The sequence below is a fragment of the Hemitrygon akajei genome, unplaced genomic scaffold, assembly GCF_048418815.1.
Source record: "Hemitrygon akajei unplaced genomic scaffold, sHemAka1.3 Scf000139, whole genome shotgun sequence".
Lineage (NCBI taxonomy): Eukaryota > Metazoa > Chordata > Chondrichthyes > Myliobatiformes > Dasyatidae > Hemitrygon > Hemitrygon akajei.
In genome coordinates, this window is record NW_027332025.1 from 1,262,179 (window position 1) to 1,285,554 (window position 23,376).

Here is a 23,376-nt window from a genome sequence, read left to right on the forward strand (position 1 = left end):
GCAATTGTATTACTAATAAACACTGGGGATTTGTACCGTCTCCTGTCTCTCTGTGTCCTTCACCAACACTCTCTCTCATCGCCAGGATGATCGATGTCGGTCTCACAGATTCTGGTGCCGAGGATCTCGTCTCCGCTCTCAGTACAAACACATCACTGATGGAGCTGAACCTGAGTAATAATGAACTGGGAGATTCAGGAGTGAAACTGGTGTCTGCGGCTCTGAGGAACCCGGAGTGTAAAATACAGAAACTGGGGTAAGTACCAGACTGTGGGAGATTGTGTTTACAGTCACTGGGTGTCTGACACTGAACATTAATGTGATCAGTAATTGTGTTACTGATAAACACTGGGGATTTGTACCATCTCCTGTTTCTCTGTGTCCTTCACCCTCACTCTCTCTCATCTCCAGGCTGATCGATGTCGGTCTCACAGATTCTGGTGCCGAGGATCTCGCCTCCGCTCTCAGTACGAACCCATTACTGACGGGGCTGGACCTGAGTGAGAATAAACTGGGAGATGCAGGAGTGAAAATTGTGTCTGTGGCTCTGAGGAACCCGGAGTGTAAAATACAGAAACTACGGTAAGTACCAGACTGTGGGAGATTGTGTTTTCAGTCCCTGGGTGTCTGACACTGAACATTAATGTGATCAGTAGAAACAAAGAAAACCTACAGCGCAATACAGGCCCTTCGGCCCACAAAGCTGTGCTGAACATGTCCCAACCTTAAAACTAACTAGGCTTTCCTCAAAGCCCTCTATTTTTCTAAGCTCCATGTAGCCATCCAGGAGTCTCTTAAAGACCCTATCGTACCCGCCTCCACCACCACCACCGGCAGCACATTCCGCACACTCAACAATCTCTACGTAAAAAAACTTACCCCTGACATCTCCTTAAAACTAAGCCTTCTCATGCAAGTCATTTTTGCCCTGGGAAAAAGCCACGGACTACCCACACAATCAATACCTCTCATCATCTTATACACCTCTATCGGGTCACCTCACATCCTCCGTAACTCCAAGGAAAAAACCCGAGTTCTCTCAACCTATTCTCATAAGGCATGCTCCCCAATCCAGGCAACATCCTTGGAAACACAAAGCACACTGCAGATGCTGTGGTCAAATCAACACGTACAAACAAGCTGGATGAACTCAGCAGGTCAGGTAGCATCCGTTGAAAGGAGCAGCTAACTTTTCGGGCCTGTTGATTTATCCTTGAAAATCTTCTCTGCACCATTTCTGTGGTTTTCTTCCTGTAGTGAGGCGACCAGAACTGAGCACAATACTCCAAGTGGGGTCTGACCAGGGTCCTATATAGCTGCAACATTACCTCTCGGCTCTTGAACTCAATCCCACGACTGATGAAGGCCAATGCACCGTATGCCTTCTTAACCACAGAGTCAACCTGCGTAGCAGCTTTGGGTGACCTATGAACTGGGACCCCAGGATCCCTCTGATCCTCTACACTGCCGAGACTTACCATAAAAACCATATTCTTCCATCACACTTGACCTGCCAAAATGAAACACCTCACACTTATCTTGGTTGAACTCCATGGGCAACTTCTCAGCCCAGTTTTGCATTTTATCAATGTCCCGTTGTAACTTCTGATAGCTTTCCACATTGTCCATAACACTCCCAACCTTAGTGTCATCAGCAAACTTACTAACCCATCCCTCCACTTCCTTATCCAGGTCATTTATAAAAATCACAAAGACTAGGGTCCCAGAACAGATCCCTGAGGCACTCCACTGGTCACCGGTCTCCATGCAGAATATGACCTGTCTACAACCACTTTGCCTTCTGTGGGCAAGCCAGTTCTGGATCCACAAAGCAATGTCCCCTTGGATCCGATGCCACATGACTTTCTCAATAAGCCTTGCATGGTTTACCTTATCAAATCCTTGCTGAAATCCATATACACTACATCCACTGCTCTACCTTCATCAATGTGCTTAGTCACATCCTCAAAAAAATTCAGTCAGGCTCGTAAGGCACGACCTGCCTTTGACAAAGCCATGCTGACTATTCCTAATCATATTTTGCCTCTCCAGATGTTCATAAATCCTACCTCTCAGGATCTTCTCCATCAACTTACCAAACACTGAAGTAAGACCCACTAGCCTATAATTTCCTGGGCTATCCCTACTCCTTTTCTTGAATAAGGGAACAACATCCACAAACCTCCAATCCTCCGCATCCTCTCCCGTCCTCATTGATGATGCAAAGATCATTGCCAGAGGCTCAGCAATCTCTTCCCTCGCTTCCAACAGTAGCCTGGGGTACATCCCGCCATGTCCTGGTGACATATCCGACTTGATGCTTTCCAAAAGCTCCAGCACATCCTCTTTCTTAATATCTACATTCTCAAGCTTTTCAGTCTGCTGCAAGTCACCCCTACAATCGCCAAGATCCGTTTCCGTCATGAATACTGAAGCAAATGCTTCTTTAAATACCTTCACTATTTCCTCCGGTTCCATACGCAGTTTCTCATTGTCACACTTGATTGGTCCTATTCTCTCACATCTTATCCTTTTGCTCTTCGCGTACTTGCAGAATGCCTTGGGGTTTTCCTTAATCCTGTCCGCTAGGGCCTTCTCGTGGCCCATTCTAGCTCTCCTAATTTCATTCTTAAGCTTCTTCCTGCTTGCCTTATAATCTTACAGATTCATATCATTACCTAGTTTTTTGAAATTTTCGTAAGCCCTTCTTTTCTCGACTAGATTTACAACAGCCTTTGTGCACCATGTGTCTTGTACACGACCATCCTTTCCATGTCTCATTGGAATGTACCGACTCAGAACCCCACGCAAATATCCCCTGAACATTTTCTACATTTCTTCGGTACATTTCCCTGAGAACATCTGTTTCCAAATTATGCTTGCAAGTTCCAACCTGATAGCCTCATAGTTCCCCTTACTCCAATTAAAGGTTTCCCTATCTTGACTGATCCTATCCCTCTCCAATGCTATGGTAAAAGAGATAGAATTGTGATCACTATCTCCAAAATGCTCTCCCTATGAGAGACCTGACACCTGACCAGGTTCATTTCCCAATACCAGATCAAGTGCAGCCTCTCTTCTTGTAGGCTTATCTACACACTTTGTCAGGAAACCTACCTGAACAGACCTAACAAACTCCACCCCATCTAAACCCCTAACTCTAGGGAGATGTCAATCAATATTTGGGAGATTAAAATCTCACACTTCAACAACCCTGTTATTATTACTCCTTTCCAGAATCTGTCTCCCTATCTGCTCCTCGATGCCCCTGTTACTGTTGGGTGGTCTATACAAAACACCCAGTAGAGTTATTGACCCCTTCCTGTTCCTAACTTCCACCCACAGAGACTCCATAGACAACCCCCCCATGACGTCCTCCTTTTCTGCAGCCGTGACACTATCTCTGATCAACAGTGTCACAACCCCACCTCTTTTGCTTCCTTCCCTGTCCGTCCCGAAACATCTAAAACCCGGCACTTGAAGTAACCATTCCTGCCCCTGCACCCTCCAAGTCTCTGTAATGGCCACAACATCATATCTCCAAGTGCTGATCCACGCTCTAAGCTCACCTGCTTTGTTCATAATACTCCTTGCATTAAAATAGACACATCTCAAACCATTGGACCGAGCGCGTCCATTCTATATCACCTGTCTATCCTCCCTTTCGCACTGTCTCCAAATTTTCTCCATTAGTGAGCCAACCTCCCTCTCCTCCAACACATCAGTTCGGTTCCTACCCCCCAGCAATTCTAGTTTAAACTCTTCCCAGTAGCTTTAGCAAACCTCCCTGCCGGGATATTGGTCCCCCTGGTAATCAATTGCAATCCGTCCTATTTGTACAGGTCACACCAGCTCCAAAAGAGGTCCCATTGATCCAGAAATCTGAATCCCTGCCTCCAGCTCCAATCCCTCAGCCACGCATTTATCCTCCACCTCATTCTATTTCCATTCTCACTGCCACATGGCACAGGCAGTAATCCCAAGATTACTACCTTTACGGTCCTGCTTCTCAATTTACTTCCTAACACCCTGTAGTCTGTTTTCAGAAATTCTTCCCTTTTTCTTTACCAATATGTACCACGACCTCTGGCTGTTCTCCCTCCCACTCCAGGATAACTTGGACGCGATCTGAAACATCCCAGACTCTGGCACCTGGGAGGCAAACTACTATTCGCGTTTCTTTCCTGCGTTCACAGAATCACCTATCTGAACCCCTAACTATAGAGTCCCCTATCACTGCTGCCATCCTCTTCCTCCAGGGAGGCCGTCCCCCCCTTCAGCAGTACTCAAACAGGAGCACTTATTGTCAAGGGGGACAGCCACAGGGGTACTCTCTAGTACCTGCTTCATGCCCTTCACTCACCTGACTGTGACCCACTTCTTCAGTCTCCCGTGGCCCCGGTGTGACCACCTGCCTGTAACTCCTCTCTATCACCTCCTCGCTCTCCCTGACCAGACGAAGGTCATCGAGCTGCATCTCCAGTTCCCTAACTCGGTCCCTAAGGAGCTGCAGCTCGACACACCGGGTGCAGATGTTGCCGTCCGGGAGGCTGGGAGTCTCCAGGATCTCCCACATCTGACACCGAGCACAGAAAACCAGCCTCACACACATACTCTCTGTCTGTATTGTAAACAGATAACCTACCTCGCCTCGACTCTTTATCGCCGAAGCCCCGTTGAGCCAAAGCCTTCCTACTCTGTCTCCCGCTCCTCTGACGCTCGCTTTGTAAATCTGTCTTCCTTTTAAACTCTTTCTGCTGTTCTCACTGGCTGACTTGCACAGTCGTGCTGAAGAAAAAAATCAGTAATGGTGTAACTGATAAACACTGGGGATTTATACCGTCTCCTGTCTCTCTGTGTCCTTCACCCGCACTCTCTCTCATCTCCAGGCTGACCCATGTCAGTCTCACAGATTCTGGTACCGAAAATCTCGCCTCCGCTCTCAGTGCAAACCCATCACTGACGGAGCTGAACCTGAGTGATAATCACCTGGGCGATTCAGGAGTGAAACTGGTGTCTGCGGCTCTGAGGAACCCGGAGTGTAAAATACAGAAACTGTGGTAAGTACCAGACTGTGGGAGATTGTGTTTACCGTCACTGGGTGTCTGACAGTGAACATTAATGTGATCAGTAATTGTGTTACTGATAAACACTGGGGATTTGTACCATCTCCTGTCTCTCTGTCTCCTTCACCCTCACTCTCACTCATCTCCAGGCTGGACAATGTCGGTCTCACAGATTCTGGTGCCGAGGATCTCGTCTCCGCTCTCAGTACAAACCCATCACTGACGGTGCTGAACCTGGGATACAACTCGCTGACAGACCGATCTGTCCCCGCTATCTGCCGCCTCATACTGACCCTCCCGAGTCTGGAGTGGATCTGGTGAGTGTTTGTGTTAATGTTTAATGTGATAAAATATCAGCAGATCTACGGGTTTTCTGGTGATATTTGTCTGTGAGAGTTGTTAAAACATTAACCCCAGTCCCCTGTTACTGACACTGTTGTGTAATCTGTTTATTTCATCTTTATTCTCCCAACTGTTTCAGCCTGGGGTCGAATCAGTTCAGTGAGATCGGGGGTAAGGAACTGAGATGTCTGCAGGGAGTCAGACCCGGACTGAGAGTGATCTGTGAACATCTGAATGTGTGAACATCCCTGTCCGTGGAATAGTGGCATTTTGCCCGATTCTCCACCCTCCCCTTTAACGCCCGCCATTACCTTTAATGGCCGCGCGCCGGATTTAGTTCCCAATGGTTTTAACGGAACCGGCTCCAGTATCGGGCTCGGTGACATCGGAAGCCATTCCGCAGTGACCTATTTCCGCCTGTTGTCCAGCTGCCACCTGTGTGGGTTCGAGACTGCCCCAGGAAGTACAAAGACCAGAAGAGCCCGGGGTCCAGGGCTCAGTCTGGGACAGCGGTGTCCCGGGGTGGGATTATCCAAGGTGAGAATCTTTTTGCTCCCTTTGCTGAGGACAGTGCATTCGGCAGTCTGGCCGATATAATGATGTTAAATGGACAAATCCCTCGGCAGTGACCCTGGATCTGCAGCGATCCCGGACACGGCCCTGAATTGTGATTTTATAATCATCGGTTCCCCGATGCAGAGTGACGGTGAGAAACGGGACTGATTATTCAACCGGTCACTCCTTGTCGCCGGTCAGTTAATTGTGTGTGACTGTGAGTGAGTCGGGAGCAGCTTATTTATTCCCGCACGTCAGCAGCTCACACATTGTTTAATTTACATTTGTCATGATGAAATCAATAAACCGCTGTAACTTCCTGTCCTGGTGCCGGACTCGAGTTTTATTTGAGGTTTCTGCTGCCCCCCGCACCCTGTGCACTGCAACAGTGGGTCGGAGCTCCTCACACTGACACAGTAGCGTCTCAGCTCCAGGCTGAGGGAGGTCGGACTGGCAGAGTCTGGGTGCCCAGGATCTCATCTCCACCCAACCCACATCGTGGCTAACTGCCCCGCATCAGATAAAATCGACTATAATAGAGGTGTGTCCATGAAGTCCCAAGTACAAGTACGGATGGGGGATGAAATACCAGCGTTAAAGGCAGAGTGAAGTCTCTCCACATTGTCCCATCACACACTCCCGTGGTCAGACACGGTGTGAAGCTCCCTCCACACTGTCCCATCACACACTCCCGGGGTCAGACACAGAGTGAATCTCCCTCCACACTGTCCCATCACACAATCCCAGGGTCAGACACAGAGTGAATCTCCCTCCACACTGTCCCATCACACACTCCCGGGGTCAGACACAGAGTGAAGCTCCCTCCACACCGTCCCATCACACACACACCCGGGGTCAGACACAGAGTGAATCTCCCTCCACACTGTCCCATCACACAATCCCAGGGTCAGACACAGAGTGAATCTCCCTCCACGCTGTCCCATCACACACTCCCGGGGTGAGACGAGGAGAAAATCTCCCTCCACACCGTCCCATCACACACTCACAGCGTCAGAGAGTGAATTTGCCTTCCTCTGTGCTGTCCATTTCGCCCTCTCCTGTTCTGTGGCGTGAGATTTTTTTTAAATCAAGATATACTGTATTCAAAAATAAAATTATTTACAACAAACCATTTGATGACTCTGCCCTTTACAGATGTTTCTATGCATTTCCACACTTTCAGCCACTCATGTGGCACTCTGTTGGTTCATCTTTACACACCATTGTTGAGGGGTGAACTCCCCACCACCCAATCCCACACACTCCTGCTGGAGAAGAACCCTAAACCCTGGTCCTTCCCCACTGGGCCCTTGCGGTGACTGCACCAAGTATCAGCGCGTCCCTCAGCACATACTCCTGCAACCGAGAAGGTGCCAGTCAGCAGCATTCCCCCACGGTCATCTCCGTGTGCTGGAAGACCATCAAGTTTCTGGACCTTCACCGAGTTGATGATCTACCAGCAGCACCGGATGTTGGTCTCCTTGTGCGTCCCCGGGAACAGCCCGTAGATCAGAGAGTCCTCTGTCACGCAGCTGCTGGGGATGAATCTCGACACCGTCCCTTCCACCCTTCTCCACAAACCCTCAGTGTGCAAAGAGGTGGGTCACCGACTCCTCCTCACTGCAGTCCTCCCGTGGGCAGCAGGTTGTGGAGGCGACGTCCCGGGTGTACAGGAGGGATCAGACTGGGAATGCCCCTCTCACGGCCAGCCAGGCGAGGTCTTGCTGCCTGTTGGTGAGGTCTGGCTATGAGACATTTTGCCAAATGAACTGGATGGTCTGCTCAGGGAACCACCCCACTGTGTCCATCATGTCCTTCTCCTGCAGTGCCTGCAGGACATTACGTGCTGACCACTGCCTGATGGCCCTGTGGTCAAAGGCGTTGACCTGGAAAAACTTTTCTACGAAGGACAGACATGGCGGCAACGACCAGCTGACTGGGTGTTGCGCGGGAAAGGGACCAGACCCATCCTTCGTAGCCAGGGGGACAGGTAGAACATCGGCACAATGCGGTACTTGGTGCCCACGTACCTGGGATCCACACACAACCTGATGCATCCACACACGAAACTGGCCATCAGGGTGAGGGCGACATTGGAAACGTTCTTGCCCCCATTGTCCAGGAACTTGTGCATGACTGCCCGTCTGACTCACTCCATCCTCGATCCCCAGACGAATCTGAAGACGGTTCTGGTGATTTCCAAGCTGCAGGAGCGGGGCACTGGCCACACCTGCGCCAAGTGCAGCAGCCCTGAGAGCACCTCACACCTGATGACCAGGTTCTTGCCCGTTATCGAAAGGGAGCGTCCTCAGCACAGTCCCAGTTTCTGTTTCACCTTGGCAGTCCGCTCCTGCCAGTTCTTCCTGCACGCCTCAGCACCTCCGAACCAGATCCCCAGCACCTTCACGTGATCAGACCGGATGGCGAAGCGGACACTGGATCGGTCGGGTCAGTTGCCGAAGAGCATGGATTCGTCCTTCGTGCGGTTGACCTTGGCCCCCGACGCCAGCTCAAACTGTTCGCTGATCAGCCTGCGAACTGACCTCGGATCGGAGCAGAAGACGGTGACGTCGTCCATGTGCAGGGAGGTTTTGACTTGTGCCCCTCCGCTGCCTGGCAGCGTCACCCCTCTTATGCCCTCATCCCTCCTGATGGCTTCGGCAAAGCGTTCTATGCAGCACACGACAGGGGAGAGAGGGCAGCCCTGCCTGACTCCAGACCTGATGGGGAAGCTGTCTGTTTCCCACCCGTTGACCTGGACTGCGCTACAGATGTCCGTTTAGAGCAGTTTGATCCAATTCCGGATTCCCGCCCCAAATCCCATTTTGGAGAGTACATCCGCCATGTACGTGTGCGATACCCTGTCGAAGGCTTTCTCCTGGTCCAAGGCGACCAGGCAGGCGTCCACCCCCCCCCCCCCCCCCGTCCTGCACGTAGGCGATGGTGTCCCTCAGCAGCGCGAGGCTGTCTGAGATCTTCCTGCCCGGTACAGCACAGGTTTGGTCCTGGTGGATCACCAGCTCCAGTGCAGACTTGACCATGTTGGCGATAGCCTTGGACAGGATCTTGTAGTCCACATTCAGGAGTGAGATGGGCCTCCAATTCCCAATGTCTTCCCTCTCCCCCTTATGCTTGTAGATGAGGGTGATGATGCCCTTCCTCATGGATTCGGACATGCTGCTGCCAGGAGCGTAGCGTTGTACACTTCCAGCAGGTCGGGGCCCATCCGGTTCCACAGAGCCGAGTACAACTCGACCGGTAAGCCGTCGCTTCCGGAAGTCTTACCCGACTCAGAGGAATGGACGGAGCCAGTCAGCTCGTCCAGGGTCAGTGGCTGCTCCAGACACTCCCGCTTGCCGTCGTCTAAGATCTGCGTGATAGAGGTACTGTCCAGCCTGCCGTCGGCGCTGCCGGATGGTCCAGCCGGGACGTCACCAGCAGCGGTGGGAGCCGGAGCGGAGTGTCCCGGTATTTGACGTCTGCTACCAGACCGTCCCCGACCACACCGACAAACCCCGGGTCCACCAACGCGACCACCTCCGGTAGTTACGGAGGTGTGGCAGTCCGCACTCCTGGAGGAAGGTCACGTCGGCCTTTACCGGTTCTTTATTTCAGAAGCACACTGTCCTTACCTTCGCAGTCCTGAGCCTTCATGCCCACGGCCTTTGTGAAGTCCTTCACCTTCTGTGTGCTCAGGAACTGCAGGTCATCCTCCCCTGGGTGTGGCAGTTCCTGTTCTGTGCCTGGGGACTTGGTGTCTCCCAGGCCTGCTGCCCCTTCAGGCTGCGAGGCTCCATACGTGGCTCCGCTCCCGGGTTCCCGGAGCTGGGGGTCTCTGGTGGTCTCCGCCTCCTGTGCTTGTTCTTCGGGGGTGGCCAGCAGACTTTCCCCACCCTCTCTCTCCTCCTCTCCGTTGGCTTTGCCCGCTGCTTTGTCTTCTGGGGCTGCTGCTGGCCTCCCCCAACTCCTTCCTCGTCTGACGTGGACAGGTTACCGGAGGCTGCGTGGTCCCCTGCCTTTCTCTTCACGAGCTCCTTCCGTTCCGCCCTCTGTCGTTTGGCCGGAGCTTTTTGGGCATTCTTTCGTTTGCCCACAACGCTCCAGCCTTCCTCCCCCTCGGCTCTCCCCTCCTCCATGGACTCCTCCTCCTTTTCCTGTGGAGGGTCACAACCGTACACAAAGGACCTCCGGATGATCGGTAAAGGTAAGAATGATTTTCCGGGCTACTATCTTAAACACCGACTGAGGGACATTTTCTGTGAACTCTGGACCTCATAGTCCGCAATCCTGGGACAGTCCTGCTCGGTTCCCTCTCTCTCAGTCCCACGATCCGTACGCGGGCCCCGGGGAGCTTCCGGCTGATGAGGGAATGGGAACCGATGGATCTCCAGCTATCTAAATGCAAGGATTAGGAACTCGGAGAAAGGGAAAAAAACATCTTTTACATCACCAGTTGAGAAAATCACCTTTGTTCTTTCTCCAATCGTAGACAAGAGAAAATGTGCAGATGCTGGAACTCAGCATTAGTACTCTTTTCCATAGATGCTGCCTGGCCTGCTGAATTCCTCCAGCATTTTGTGTGTGTTGCTTGAGCTACCGCCTCTCGGTCTGCACTTTTCTACCGGTGAGAACATGTTTTGTCCCATTCTCTCTGGGCACATAATGATATCAAACACCTTTGTCCTGGGTAACTAATAGCTTTCACATCACAAATGTGCCAGACTCCAATGAGACAGAAAGACTACTGCCCTTCCGTTTATGTTCAATGACATTGCCACACTGAGTTCAACACCATCTGTCACTTGGGGGAGGGTTCAGGGGAAATATTTATGTACAATACAGAAACTGGTGTTACAGTATTGTGGCGATTACAGTTGGAAAATTTACAAGTGGGAAGAAGTGGAGTGATATTTGGAAATCTGTCTTTGTAAAGTATCATTTAGCAAGCAAATCACATACGGAGGGTGTGCAAAAGCTCTAGTGAGAAAATCCTTCATAACCTGCAACAGGCTTGCGACATATTTTGTGTGAGAGTGCAGATGAACTCGATCAAATCCAGATGAGATCAAAGCTCTTATCGACAGTGATTTAGATAGATAGATAGATACTTTATTCATCCCCATGGGGAAATTCAACATCTTTTCCAAAGTCCCATACACTTATTGTAGCAAAACTACATACAATACTAGCTAGCTGTTAAAAGAAATACCACCCTATTTAAAATTCAGTGTGCACGTCTTGTTGTCAGTGGGTGAAAATTGCACAGCACAAGGTGTTTTGACACACCTGTCATCGCAAATTAGATGGGACATTGGTGGAAAGGTGGGGAGACCTCCAGTGTACCTGATGCCCTCACATACAAGATATCATCCAGCTGCAGCTTGTAGCCCTGCACTTTAAGGAGCTGGAGCTGGAAATGTATGAATTCTGGATCATCTGGGAGTCAGAGGGGGTGATAGTTATGACATCAAGAGAGGGGAGTTACACCCAAGGTACAGGACACATCAAACTGGGTGAGAGTCAGAAAGGGGAATGAGGTTAAACAACCATCGCAGAATAGCCTTGGGGCCATCTCCTACAACAACAGGTAGACCACTTTATAAACCGTTGGGGGGGGGGTGGATAAATACCATATACATACCATATGTGGATACGGCCACATACCACACAGTCGGTATGTACAGACCACATGAGATCCTCAGTGATGTTTATGTCGAGGAACTTAAAGCTGTTCACTCTCTCAACCCCAGATCCATTGATGCCAATAGGGGTTAGCCCGTCTCCATTCTTTCTGTAATCCACAACCAGTTCCCTTGTTTTTGTGACATTGAGGGAGAGGTTGCTTTCTAGACACCCAGACAGATGCTGTTCAGACCTCAGACAGAGTCAGCAATCAAATGGTTGAGCCTGGTGCGATGAATGTGCTGAGCTGTGTATATCACAATGCAAGAAGCACCGTAGGAAAGCCAGATGAGCTCAGGACAGGGAATTATGATATTGTAGCCATTATTGGGACTTGGTTGCACCCAACACTCAGAGATTTAGAGGAACAAACTTTGTAGAGATCACAGACTGTGCTAAGAAACAAAGGTTGATATAGTAAGCAATTTTAACTTTTTATATATTGAGTGGAACTCCCATACTGTAAAAGGACTAAATGGGGAAGAGCTTGTCAAATGTGCTCTTAATCTGGATGTAGAATTCCTAACGTAGAAGTGTGCAATAAACTGTTAGGAAATGATCCAGTGTTAGTGACTGAAATTAGTGTATGGGAACACTTTGTATCTAGCGATCGTAATGACATAGGATTCCAAGTAAACATGCAAAAAGAGAGGGCTGGACGATGGGTTGAGATTCTAAATTGGAGAAAGGTCAATTCTGATGGTATCAGAAAGATCTAACAAGTGTGGATTGGGACTGGCTGTTTTTCTAGTAAAGGAGTACTTGTAAGTGGGAGTTCTTCAGAAGTGAGGGTGTAGAGTTTGTATGTGCCTGTCAAAATAAAAGTTGTAAGGTAACTGGTGCGGGGAACCTTGGTTTTCAAGAGATATTGAGACCCCAGATATTTTGTTCCTCTAAATGCCTCAGACTGCTGGGTGCAACCAAGACTCATTAATGAGTACAGTAATTAATGCCACACCCTGAGCTTATCTGACTTTTTGTTTAGTGGTCTTCAGTTGGATTCTAAAAGCTTCCCAATAGTTTTTGCTCTTTTGTTTGCCCTCACATTGGCTTTTATGTTGGCTTTGGCTTCTCATTTCAGCCATGGTTGTGTCCTCCTGACTTTCCAATGCTTCCATTTAAGCTGTCTAATGCAACTAACTGCACTGGGACCATCGCCGGCATACCCCTACCATCCAGGCTCCCATCCAAACTTCTTTTAAATGGTGAAACCAAACTCATATCCAACACTTTGCTGACATCTCATTCCACACTGTCACGAACATTTCAGTGAAGAGCTTTTCCACATGTTCCCATTAAATTTTCACCTTCCCCGCTTACCCATGACCTATGGTTGTCATCCCACCCAATCTCAGTGGAAAAAGCTGCTTGCATTTATTTACCCAATCTTCTCCCTCATCATTTTGTATACTTCCAACAAATCCTCAAAGCAATGTGTAATTTCCTTGTTTATGTTTAGAGACTTTTTTAATTTTATAGAATGATGAGGGATGTTGATCGTGTGGATAGCCAAAGGTTTGTTACATTGGTGTTTATAAATCAAAGTTTTGAGTATAAGAGTTGGAATGTAATGGTGAGGTTGTATCAGACATTGGTGAGACTGAATTTGGAGAATTGGGTGCAGTTTTGGTCACCTAATTAAAGGAAGGATATTAATAAGGTTGAAAGAGTGCAGAGACGGTTTACAAGGATGTTGCTGGGACTTGAGAAACTGAGTTACAGAGAATGGTTGAATAGGTTAGGACTTTATTCCCTGGAACGTAGGAGAATGAGGGGTGATTTGATAGAGGTGTATAAGAATATGATGGGTATAAATAGAGTGAATGCAAGCAGGCTTTTTCCACTGAGGCCAGGGGAGAATAAACCCAGAGGTCATGGGTTAAGGGTGAAGGGGTAAAAGTTTAAAGGGAACATTGGGGTGTCTTCTTCACTCAGAGAGTGGTGGAGGTGTGGAATGAGCTGCCAGATGAAGTGGTGAATGTGGGCTCACTTTTGACATTTAAGAAAAACTTGGACAGGTATGTGGATGAGATGGGTTTGGAGGGATATGGCCCAGGTGCAGGTCATTGGGACTAGGCAGAAAAATGGTTCGGCACAACCAAGAAGAGTCAAAAGGCCTGTTTCTGTACTGTAATGCTCTATGTTTCTATGGTTGAAATTTCCCAGGGATGAAATGGCTAACATGAGGGGGCATAGTTTTAAGCTGCTTGGAAATAGATACCGAGGGGATTTTGGGGTACGTTTTCTACACAGGTAGTGGTGGGTGCGTGAAATGCGCTTCCAGACATTTGTGTGAGATTCCCATCTGCATGTTAACAAAGGTTATTTGCGTCAGAGTGTTCAGTTACTGTGGGGCCAGCAGCCCATGCAGCTCAGTGGTAACAGGGAATAATACCAATGGAGAGAGTCAAACTGAGCCAAGTCACAGATTGGAGATGGCAGAAATGTCCCATTCTTATAGAGACAGGAGGAGCATCAGAGAGTTTGATGGTCATTCCAGATACCAGCATTGTGCCCAGTTAGAAGATGATTTCTCTCTCCAACTTGGGATGAACTTCACTGTAACAGTGTGATGTCAGATCACACCTTGACAACTCAAGTGATCTCATCTGAAATGTTGTCCTACACCCATTGATGGATTTTGTAAATCTTTTTTACAGGTTAAAAATGACAAGGAATTTGTCTACGGGAATCTCAAACACAACACGCCAGTTTTGCTGTCTTTGTCCAGATATTTAAGAAGTGCAGCAAGGGATTCACACGATCATCCTTCCTGCTGAGACGGTGGGGAGGGATTCACTCTATCATCTAACTCACTGGCATGCCCGTCATTTTACATGGGAGTTCACCTGCTCAGACAGTGGGAATGGATTCACTCGGTCATTTCAACTGAAGGTACTTCAGCAAGTTCACACTGGGCAGAGGCTGGTCATCTGCTGAATTTGTGGGAAAGGATTCACTCGGTCATCTGACCTAATGGCTCACCAGTGAGTTCACACTGGGGAGAGCCGTTCACCTGCTCAGACTGTGGGAAGGGATTCACTCGGTCATCTGACCTAATGGCTCACCAGCGAATTCACACTGGGGAGAGGCCGTTCATCTGCTCAGACTGTGGGAAGGGATTCATTTCGTCATCTAAGCTGAAGATACATCAGAGAGTTCACACTGGAGAGAGGCCATTCACCTGCTCAGACTGTGGGAAGGGATTCACTCAGTCAACCTACCTACTGGTACACCAGTCAGTTCACACTGGGGAAAGGCCGTTCACCTGCTCAGAGTGTGGGAAAGGATTTACTCAATCATCCACCCTAATGGCTCACCAGCGAGTTCATAGTGGGGAGCGGCTGTTCACCTGCTCGGACTGTGGGAGGGGGTTCACTCGGTCATATAAACTGAAGGTACATCAGCGAGTTCACACTGGAGAGAGGCCATTCACCTGCTCGGACTGTGGGAAGGGATTCACTCAGTCATGTCTACTGAAGTTACATCAGCGAGTTCACGCTGGGGAGCGGCCGTTCACTTGCTCAGACTGTGGGAAGGGATTCACTTGCTCATCTCAACTGAAGGTACATCAGCGAGTTCATACTGGGGAGAGGCCGTTCACCTGCACAGTCTGTGGGAAGGGATTCACTTTGTCACCTCACCTACTGAGACACCAGTTAGTTCATACTGGGGAGTGGCCATTCACTTGCTCAGTCTGTGGAAAGGGATTCACTGAATCATCTTTCCTGCAGAGACACCAGTCAGTTCACACTGGGAAGTGGCGGTTCACTTGCTCAGACTGTGGGAAGGGATTCAATCGGTTATCTCACCTGCTGTCACACCAGTCAGCCCATACAGGGAAAGGGCCGTTCACCTGCTCAGTCTGTGGGAAGGGTTTCATTTCGTCATCTCAACTGAAGATACATCAGCGATTTCACACTGGGGAGAGGCCGTTCTCCTGCACAGACTGTGGGAAGGGATTCACTATGTCATCTCATCTGAAGGTACATCAGAGAGTTCACACTGGGGAGAGGCCATTCACCTGCTCAGACTGTGGGAAGGGATTCACTTCGTCATCCCAACTGAAAGTACATCAGAGAGTTCACACTGGGGAGAGGCCGATTTCATGCTCAGACTTTGGGAAAAATTCTCTCAGCCAAATCCACCAAATGTGTATCACTGTTGACACTGGGGAGATTCCGTTCACCTGCTGTGAATGTGGGAAGCGATTCACTCAGTGAAATATCCTTGCGTAACTCTCACTTCAGCTAGCAGCTTAATATAAGGGGTGATAGACCCCAGCCTGGCTAAACTTAAGAAATCTCGTTTGGATGGATGCTGTGTGATGTGTCCCCTGCTACAAATCAGTACCCTGAAATAACAGTAAACAATATGTGATTAAACAATTGAGCTTTGTAATTCTTACTTTGACCAGAGGGTTAGTAAAGAAAACAAATAAAAAAAAGAAAAAGGGCCCACTCTCTCCATTTGCATTTTCTCATCTCTCCCTGGCAAAAGACCATGAAAATCACTCTTCCAGACTCACAAGAAAGGACATTTCTGTCATTGGACAGCCCCACACTCCAAAACCCTGTTATCTCTAGTCATAGCCTGAACATTGCTGCTACTGAGAAACCATTACCTCAGCTGGGAAACATTACTGAGAGGTTGTTACATCAGCAGTGAAACCTTACAGCATGTAAGACTTGTGACACACTGCCGGTTCACACTGGGGAGAAAGTTTCAATGAGCTGCATGCTGGATATTTGTCCATCACTGTTGCTGAATGCAATTTTGAAAGTGACTCTCGGTGCTGAACTCTGCAATTATTGCTGCTACTCACCACACCCAGTCCTGCACCCTGGTCACTGGGCATGGGAGGATTTTCTTCTGCTGCACATTCACCTTTAATGGGACTGGAGTTTAATATTCTGCATCTGAGACAAATAAATCAGTTCTATTTTAAACTCTGTCTCTGGTACTTACTGAATTTATAACACACCTAGTGTACAGTAGAGTCAACTCAAGCCAGCTGGACCCTGCCAGTGATTCTGTTCCACGACAGTCCTTTTAAATCCTCTCCTGTTGTTCATCTCTTGCTCTCCCTGGGTGGTGAGATCCACCACTGGATCCATCATCCAGTGGTGACGGATTCCAAACAGACACCACTCTGTGGTGAAGAGGTTTCCTTTGAGTTTTCTGCAGAGTGAAGAAGTCGAGGAGATGGAAATCAGAAGTGGGGCGTGGCAATGTCAGAGTAGAAACATTTTGAAGCTGATTGACAGAGAAAATCTTTTGTTTGTCTGACTGATGACACGAACAATACCTGTGGTGAAGTGCTCCACTGGTCGAGGAACATGTGTGTCTTGGGAAATGCTTTATCTATTAAGGGAGTTGTTCCTGCTTGTTTATCTTGTAATATTGTATCCAGATGGTTATTATGGATTGTCCTATCTGAAATAATGTATTGATTAATGTATAATTTTGTCACCATTTCATCTGCTCAGATCATTGGGATGTCTCCCATGGAGGATCATACTCGTTCAACTGATTAATATTTCCTTCCAGAGTGATGATTAATTTTTCTGAATTGGCCTCTCATTTAAGATTTCCGGTCTGTATTTCTTATCACAATTGTATATACATACATGGAGTGCTGAATCCAGTTCATTTTTGATGGAAAGATATATACCTAGAAGTTTTATCTGACTGTTCTGTGATTTTTTTTTTATTTTATGTGTGTTATTTCTCTTCCTCCTTCTGTCCAAGGTAGTGTTAATCTAAGTGGGTTTGAGTGTAAATAGTCTTTTCTAAAGCTTTCTTAAGTTCTTGTTTATCTTTTTAAATTTTACTGATTGAAATGGGACCAAGATATTTTTATTTTAAAAAAAGTTGATGTCAGTATTGATGAAAGTGTTTATTGCCTGTGTTGTATTTGTTAATTATTGAGCTCTATTTGGTAGTTTTTTTTTAAAGCCTTGGACGAAATTTTGTCAAAGGTTTTCCCTATTCCGCACTACTTACTATTTTCTTTGCCTGTTGATATTCCAGATACGTGGGTATCAAGAGTTCTGGTGAAGGGTCTTGGCCCGAAATGTTGATTCCCATCCATAGATGCTGCCTGACATGCTGAGCTCCTTCAGCACTTTGTGTGTAGTTTTCTAGATTTCTAGCATCTGCAGGTCCTCTTGTTTCCCAGATACCTATATGTTTCTTGAGAGAACAAGCTGGTAGTGGGGTTGTGTGGCTCTGTTGGTAAAATATTAAATAAAATCATTAGAAAGAAGTGGCATAGGGTTGGAAGGTGTAAAATCTGTGGGTAGAATTAAGGAACAGCAAATGTAAAAAAGAATCCCTGATGAGAATTGTACAGAGACCCCCAAACAGTAGTAAGTATGTGGTCCTCAAATTACAATGGGAGATAGAAAATGCGTGCCAAGAGGGCAATGTTACAGTAGTCATGGGGGATTGCCATGCAGGTGATTAGGAAAATTAGGATGGTGTTGGTCTCAAGAGGAGGAATTCCTGGAATGCCCACAAGATGCTTTTTTAGAGCAGCTCATGATTGAGCCCACTTGGGGGTCAGCTATTCTGGATTGGGTGTTGTAATAAACCAGAATTAATTAGGTCACTTAAGCCCAAAGAACCTTTAGGGGTAAGTGATCTTAATGTGATCAAATTCACCCTGACATTAGAGAAGGAGAAGCTAAAGTCAGGTGGAATAAAGAGAATTAGAGAGGCACGAGAGAAAAATTGGTCAAAATTGATCTAAAAAAACATGGGCCGGGACGAAAACAGAGCAGCAATGTCTGGAATTTTTGGAAGGCACAGGAAAGTTTGGGCACCCCTGTTCAAAATTTCTGTTACTGTGAATAGCTAAGCGAGTAAGCGATGACCTGATTACAAAAGGCATAAAGTTAAAGATGACACTTTAAAAAAACATATTTTAAGCAAGATTACATTTTTATTTCCATCTTTTAAAATTTCAAAATAACAAAAAAGGGAAAGGGCCCGAAGCAAAAGTTTGGGTGCCCTGCATGGTCATTACTGAGTAGCACCCCCTTTGGCAAGTATCACAGCTTGTGAACACTATTTGTAGCCAACCAACAGTCTTTCAGTTCTTGTTTGAGTAAATTTCTGGGTTCACTCATAAGTAGCAAAGTACTGACTGTGGAAATTACAAATGAGAATATTATTCGAGTCACAGAGAGCAGCAGTACCGAAACAGGCCCTTCTAATCCACGCTGACCTGTTTTTGTTGTTACTGCCTGGTTCCAACTACCTGCAACAGAGCCTCCATACACCTCCCATCCACGTCCTCACCCAAATTCCTCTTTAGTGTCTAAATCAAACCCACATCCTGCACTTCCACTGGCAGCTCATTCCACACTCTCACCAACCTCCGAGTGAAGAATTCCCCTTCAGATTCCCCTAAAATAATTGACTTTCACCCTGAACGTATGTCCAATGTCAGGGTGAGAGGGAGGATGGGGCAGGGAGGGAGACAGTAAGGGGAGGGGGTGGTCGAGTGCGGAGAGGGAAACAAAGTGAAGAGTTTATACTTAATATCTTTCAGAAAAATGTAATTGAACTTGCTGCAAACCTACTCTCCATATCCTGTACATTCTTAACCAAATTATTGACCCAGATGACAATAATGGTTGACGTCCAAAGTAAATGTTATTATCAGAGTACGTATATGTCACTACATACAACCCTGAGATTGTTTTTCCTACAGGAACACTTAGAAAATCTTTAGAATAATAACAGGATCAATGAAAGATCAAGTGGAGCATAGAATTCAACAAACTGTGCAAATGCAAATATAATTAAATATCAATGAGTAATGAGAGCAATGGGGTGTAACCCTGGGGAACCTCACTAGGCCCGGGCCTCGAGTCCAATAAACAGCCTCCCACCATCACTCTCTGCTTCCTACCATCAAGACAACTGTGCATCCAGTGAGCCAGCTCTCCCTGGATCCCGTGTGATCTGACTTTCCACAGCAACTTACCATGCTGAACCTTATCAAAGGCCTCACTGATGCCCATATCGGCCCCGATCCTGGGACAGAGGTGTCACTGATCAGAGGGCATGGATTTAAGCATAGGATGGAGAGGTTTAGAGGGATCTGAGGAAGAGACTTTTCACTCAGAGGGTAGCTGAAATCTGGAACTCACTGCCCGAGGTGGTGGTGGAGGCAGGTCCCTTCACAACATTTATGAACAGAATGAGCATTGAAACTGCCGAGATACAGTCGGCTATGAACCAAGTGCTGATAAATGGGACCAGTGTAGACAGTGAGTGGATGCTCAGAACAGGTATGGCCGGCCAAAGGCCTGTTTCCGTGCTGTGTGATCCACCACTCCGGACATGCTAAATTAACGATGGTGGCACTGCAAGGCATTGATTTCAAAACTCCACACCCCTCTTCAACCTGAAGTAAATCAGACTGAACCCCTTTGTCACCACTGGGAATATCTGATTCTGTCAAGGTAATATACAAATTGTTCACTTTTGCTAAACAACTGACAATTGATGAAGTTTCTGTGTCTTCTTCCATTAATGTTGCTGCCTTACAGCAAAACTAACCCTCTCACTGTGTCAGAATCAGTGATTAAATCAGAACCCAAACACTGTGCTTTCATCCCTGCACGTTATAACTGGTACCATCTCACTGAGGTTCTGATGGAGACATGGGATCACATCTCCCCAGCTTCCGACATTTCAAATACCCTCAGAATGGTTTTCTGATTCAGTCTGAAGGTTATGGTACATTCAGCTCGTCGTCAGACCTGACAAACCGTGTCTTCCCACAGCTGGTTCCACCTGTTGGTGTGTCCTCTTTCCTCCACCTCCAGGGAAGCTGCATCTCCACACAAACTCCTCACTCGCCACGATTGTCTGTACCCGTGACACAGGAAATCACATCACTGTCACTCTCCTGATACTGTGACTGACCTGCTCACCTCCGGGTATCCTCCCTCAACAAACCTCTTCCTCAGTCACCATCTGTGAGATTATATAAAAATACAATCACTGTAAAACGATCTATCAGACAGCTCCTGTACCCTTCCACCCCGGACCATGCTTCGCTACTTAAAACTCTCTCTCCTCACCCCTTCTCTATCCCCTTTCCCTTTGGAAACTCCAGATATGCCAGCTGATCCGAATCCACTGTGAGGACATTTATATCTCAATGGAGGATGTAGAAACCCGTGTTGTTCTCTGATACAGAGGTCACTGACGCCCCACCGCCATCCCAATCTGCACCAACAGCCCATGACGGTGACAGCTCTTCCAGACACTGGGGCTTTGTAACAAACACCATGTTAACAGCAAGATTAAACAGTAATTCATTTGAAGAGAGAATTGTTGCTTCCTAAAAGGACACGCGAGCGTCCGACACATCGGAGCAGATCCTCCCCCGTTCACAACTTTATTTGACCCAGGTCACGGAACGTCCGATCATCCAACTTTCTCACAACAGCAACCCCACCCCCCATCCACCCTCCACCCCCCCCCCCCCCCCGACTACGGTTCCACACCGTTCCCTCCACTCACCCCATACCCACAGTCCACCCATAACCTCTACCCACACACACAGACAGATCCCCCTCAACCCAAACCCCTCTCAGCCTGGGAACCACAACTAACTGATCCCACAGCCCGGGCTCGGGCGCAAAGCTAAACCGGGGCTGCGGGATCGGAGAGCCCGGAACCTCCAGCCGTCCGGCAGAGCTCGTTCCCGGCACTTTTCATAGAAACATAGAAAACGTACAGCACGATACAGGCCCTTCGGCCCACAAAGTTGTGTTTCCACGCCAACCGGCCCCTGGTTTCCACAAAACAGAGATCAGACCCTTCTTCACGGACGCCTGAACAGAATAATAGCTACGGTCGGCACTGCGCCTGCGTTTAGGAGGAGGTTCTAGGCTGCACCAGTCGAGGCCGGAAGTCCCTACAGAGGGACCAGTGACCGGAGGCGGGAGGGACAACAGAGAGGTAAATCACAAACACGACAAAGTCTGCAGATGCTCGAAATCGAAAGCAACACAAACAAAACGCTGGCGGAACTCAGCCGGCCGGACAGCATCTATAAGAGAGAAAAATCACACTCCCACCCCACCCCCCGCATAAAACAATGCAATCAGAGGTTTATGATCATTTTCAACATGAAAATATCGTCCTGACACAAACTGATGAAATGCCTCACAAGGAAACATAATTCTGAGAAATTCTTTTTCAATCTGGTCATTACGTGTTTCTGGATCAGATAATGAACGAGTTGCATGTGCCACTTGTAGCCATTCCTTATCATGAAATGATCATTTTCAACATCAATAGATTGCCCAGAGGGAATCGGAATGAAAATGTTTGTACACCAGGAAGTCCCGCTCGGAGTGGATAGTTCAAAGGATAATTTATTATCAAAGCAGGTATCCGTAAACAATTCTTGAGCTTTTTTTCTTCTCCAGAAAACCACGAAACAAAGAAAGAGCATGAAAGTTGTTCAGAGAGAAAAATCAAACTCCCACCTCAACCCCCGCATCAAAAAGTTAGCATCCCGATCATCAAATCACCAAAACCCACCCCTCCCGCACAAAAGGGAATATCATCGACCGCCCCCCCCCAAGAAAAAACACTCCTACCCCGCACAACTGCGGAGGAGTCGGAGTCACTAATGTAGAGGCGGCCGCATCGGGAGCAGCGGACACAACGGGCGACCCCGGAAGATTCACAGGTGAAGTGTTGCCTCACCTGGAAGGATGTTTGGACAACGGAGAGAGTTCGGCAGTCCGCCCCTTTCACTGTGACACCCCGAACTCCACATCAAATCCGTCCAAACGAATCTGGGCGAACTTTAAAGACCAATAAATATAATTCCTCTCAGCGATCAGCTGTCTGAGTGATTCCCTGACTCTGAGAGGAAGGGGTATCTATGGTCCACACTGTCAGGGTGTTGAGTTTACCAGGAGACAAAGACTGCAGTGACGAGAGGTTTTCTGTTGACTAATACACTGTGTGCGGACCCCGCTGGCAATTCTGGTTTGTGACCCGAATCGAGACAAACACCACGCTGCCCACTCCACCAACAACACGGCACAGCCGGAAACATAACAGGGGACTTTACATCTCATAACACTGGATTCAGTGATGAAACCCGTGATTAATGTTGTTGTCCCACCGAAAAATCCATTAACGTGCTTTTAAATACGAGCGCTCCCCCACAGGTGACGTCACACAGCTCCCCCCCCCCACTCGCCTGACGTCACACATGGGCTCCCCACACCGGGATCTGCCCTGACGGGCGCGGTGTGTTACGTCACCCACGTGCTGCTGTGCTCGAGCTTTATCGGTTTAACGGCTGGGCTAATAATTAAGTGTTTATAAACATAGACTGATTTAACTGAAACCTGCACATTTCCTGTGTGGGTCTGAATTGTGTGTCGGGATGGGATGGGAATCGAAATTATAACCCTGAGAACTCTGTGACCTGGGGGTGGCTGAAAAGGGATCGGGGAAGATATGGAGGGAAAAACTAAATACGTGTCTGGTGTAAATATGGAAATAATATAGGGAAATAATGAAATAATTTGGGAAATGCGGCGGTGGGTCGGGCAATATGTTAAGGGGGAGGAACAGTCACCGAGTCACGTGATCCTGTTTTACAGCGGATCGTCATCATTTTCCGAGGCTCCGCCCAACGCCCGTGACGCATTAAGCAGATTGCGCATGCTCACATTCC

The 23,376-nt window shown here is 47.9% G+C and overlaps 2 protein-coding genes across 3 annotated transcripts in view; one reads left to right on the forward strand and one right to left on the reverse strand.

Annotated features, from left to right (window-relative positions):
* Positions 1–6,283, forward strand: part of LOC140723820 (NACHT, LRR and PYD domains-containing protein 3-like) — a 46,757-nt gene extending 40,474 nt beyond the window's left edge. For both annotated transcript variants that reach the window (XM_073038357.1, XM_073038358.1), the window contains 5 exons: positions 86–256; positions 412–582; positions 4,890–5,060; positions 5,216–5,383; positions 5,548–6,283. In XM_073038357.1, the coding sequence (XP_072894458.1) occupies positions 86–256; positions 412–582; positions 4,890–5,060; positions 5,216–5,383; positions 5,548–5,650 (784 nt within the window). In that variant the 3' untranslated portion in view covers positions 5,651–6,283. The remainder of the gene's footprint in view (positions 1–85; positions 257–411; positions 583–4,889; positions 5,061–5,215; positions 5,384–5,547) is intronic.
* Positions 6,284–17,860: 11,577 nt separating this feature from the next.
* LOC140723833 (uncharacterized) overlaps positions 17,861–23,376 on the reverse strand; it is a 115,531-nt gene continuing 110,015 nt past the window's right edge. Inside the window, exon 3 of the transcript XR_012097980.1 lies at positions 17,861–17,876. The gene's annotated coding sequence lies outside the window, so the exon portion shown is untranslated. The remainder of the gene's footprint in view (positions 17,877–23,376) is intronic.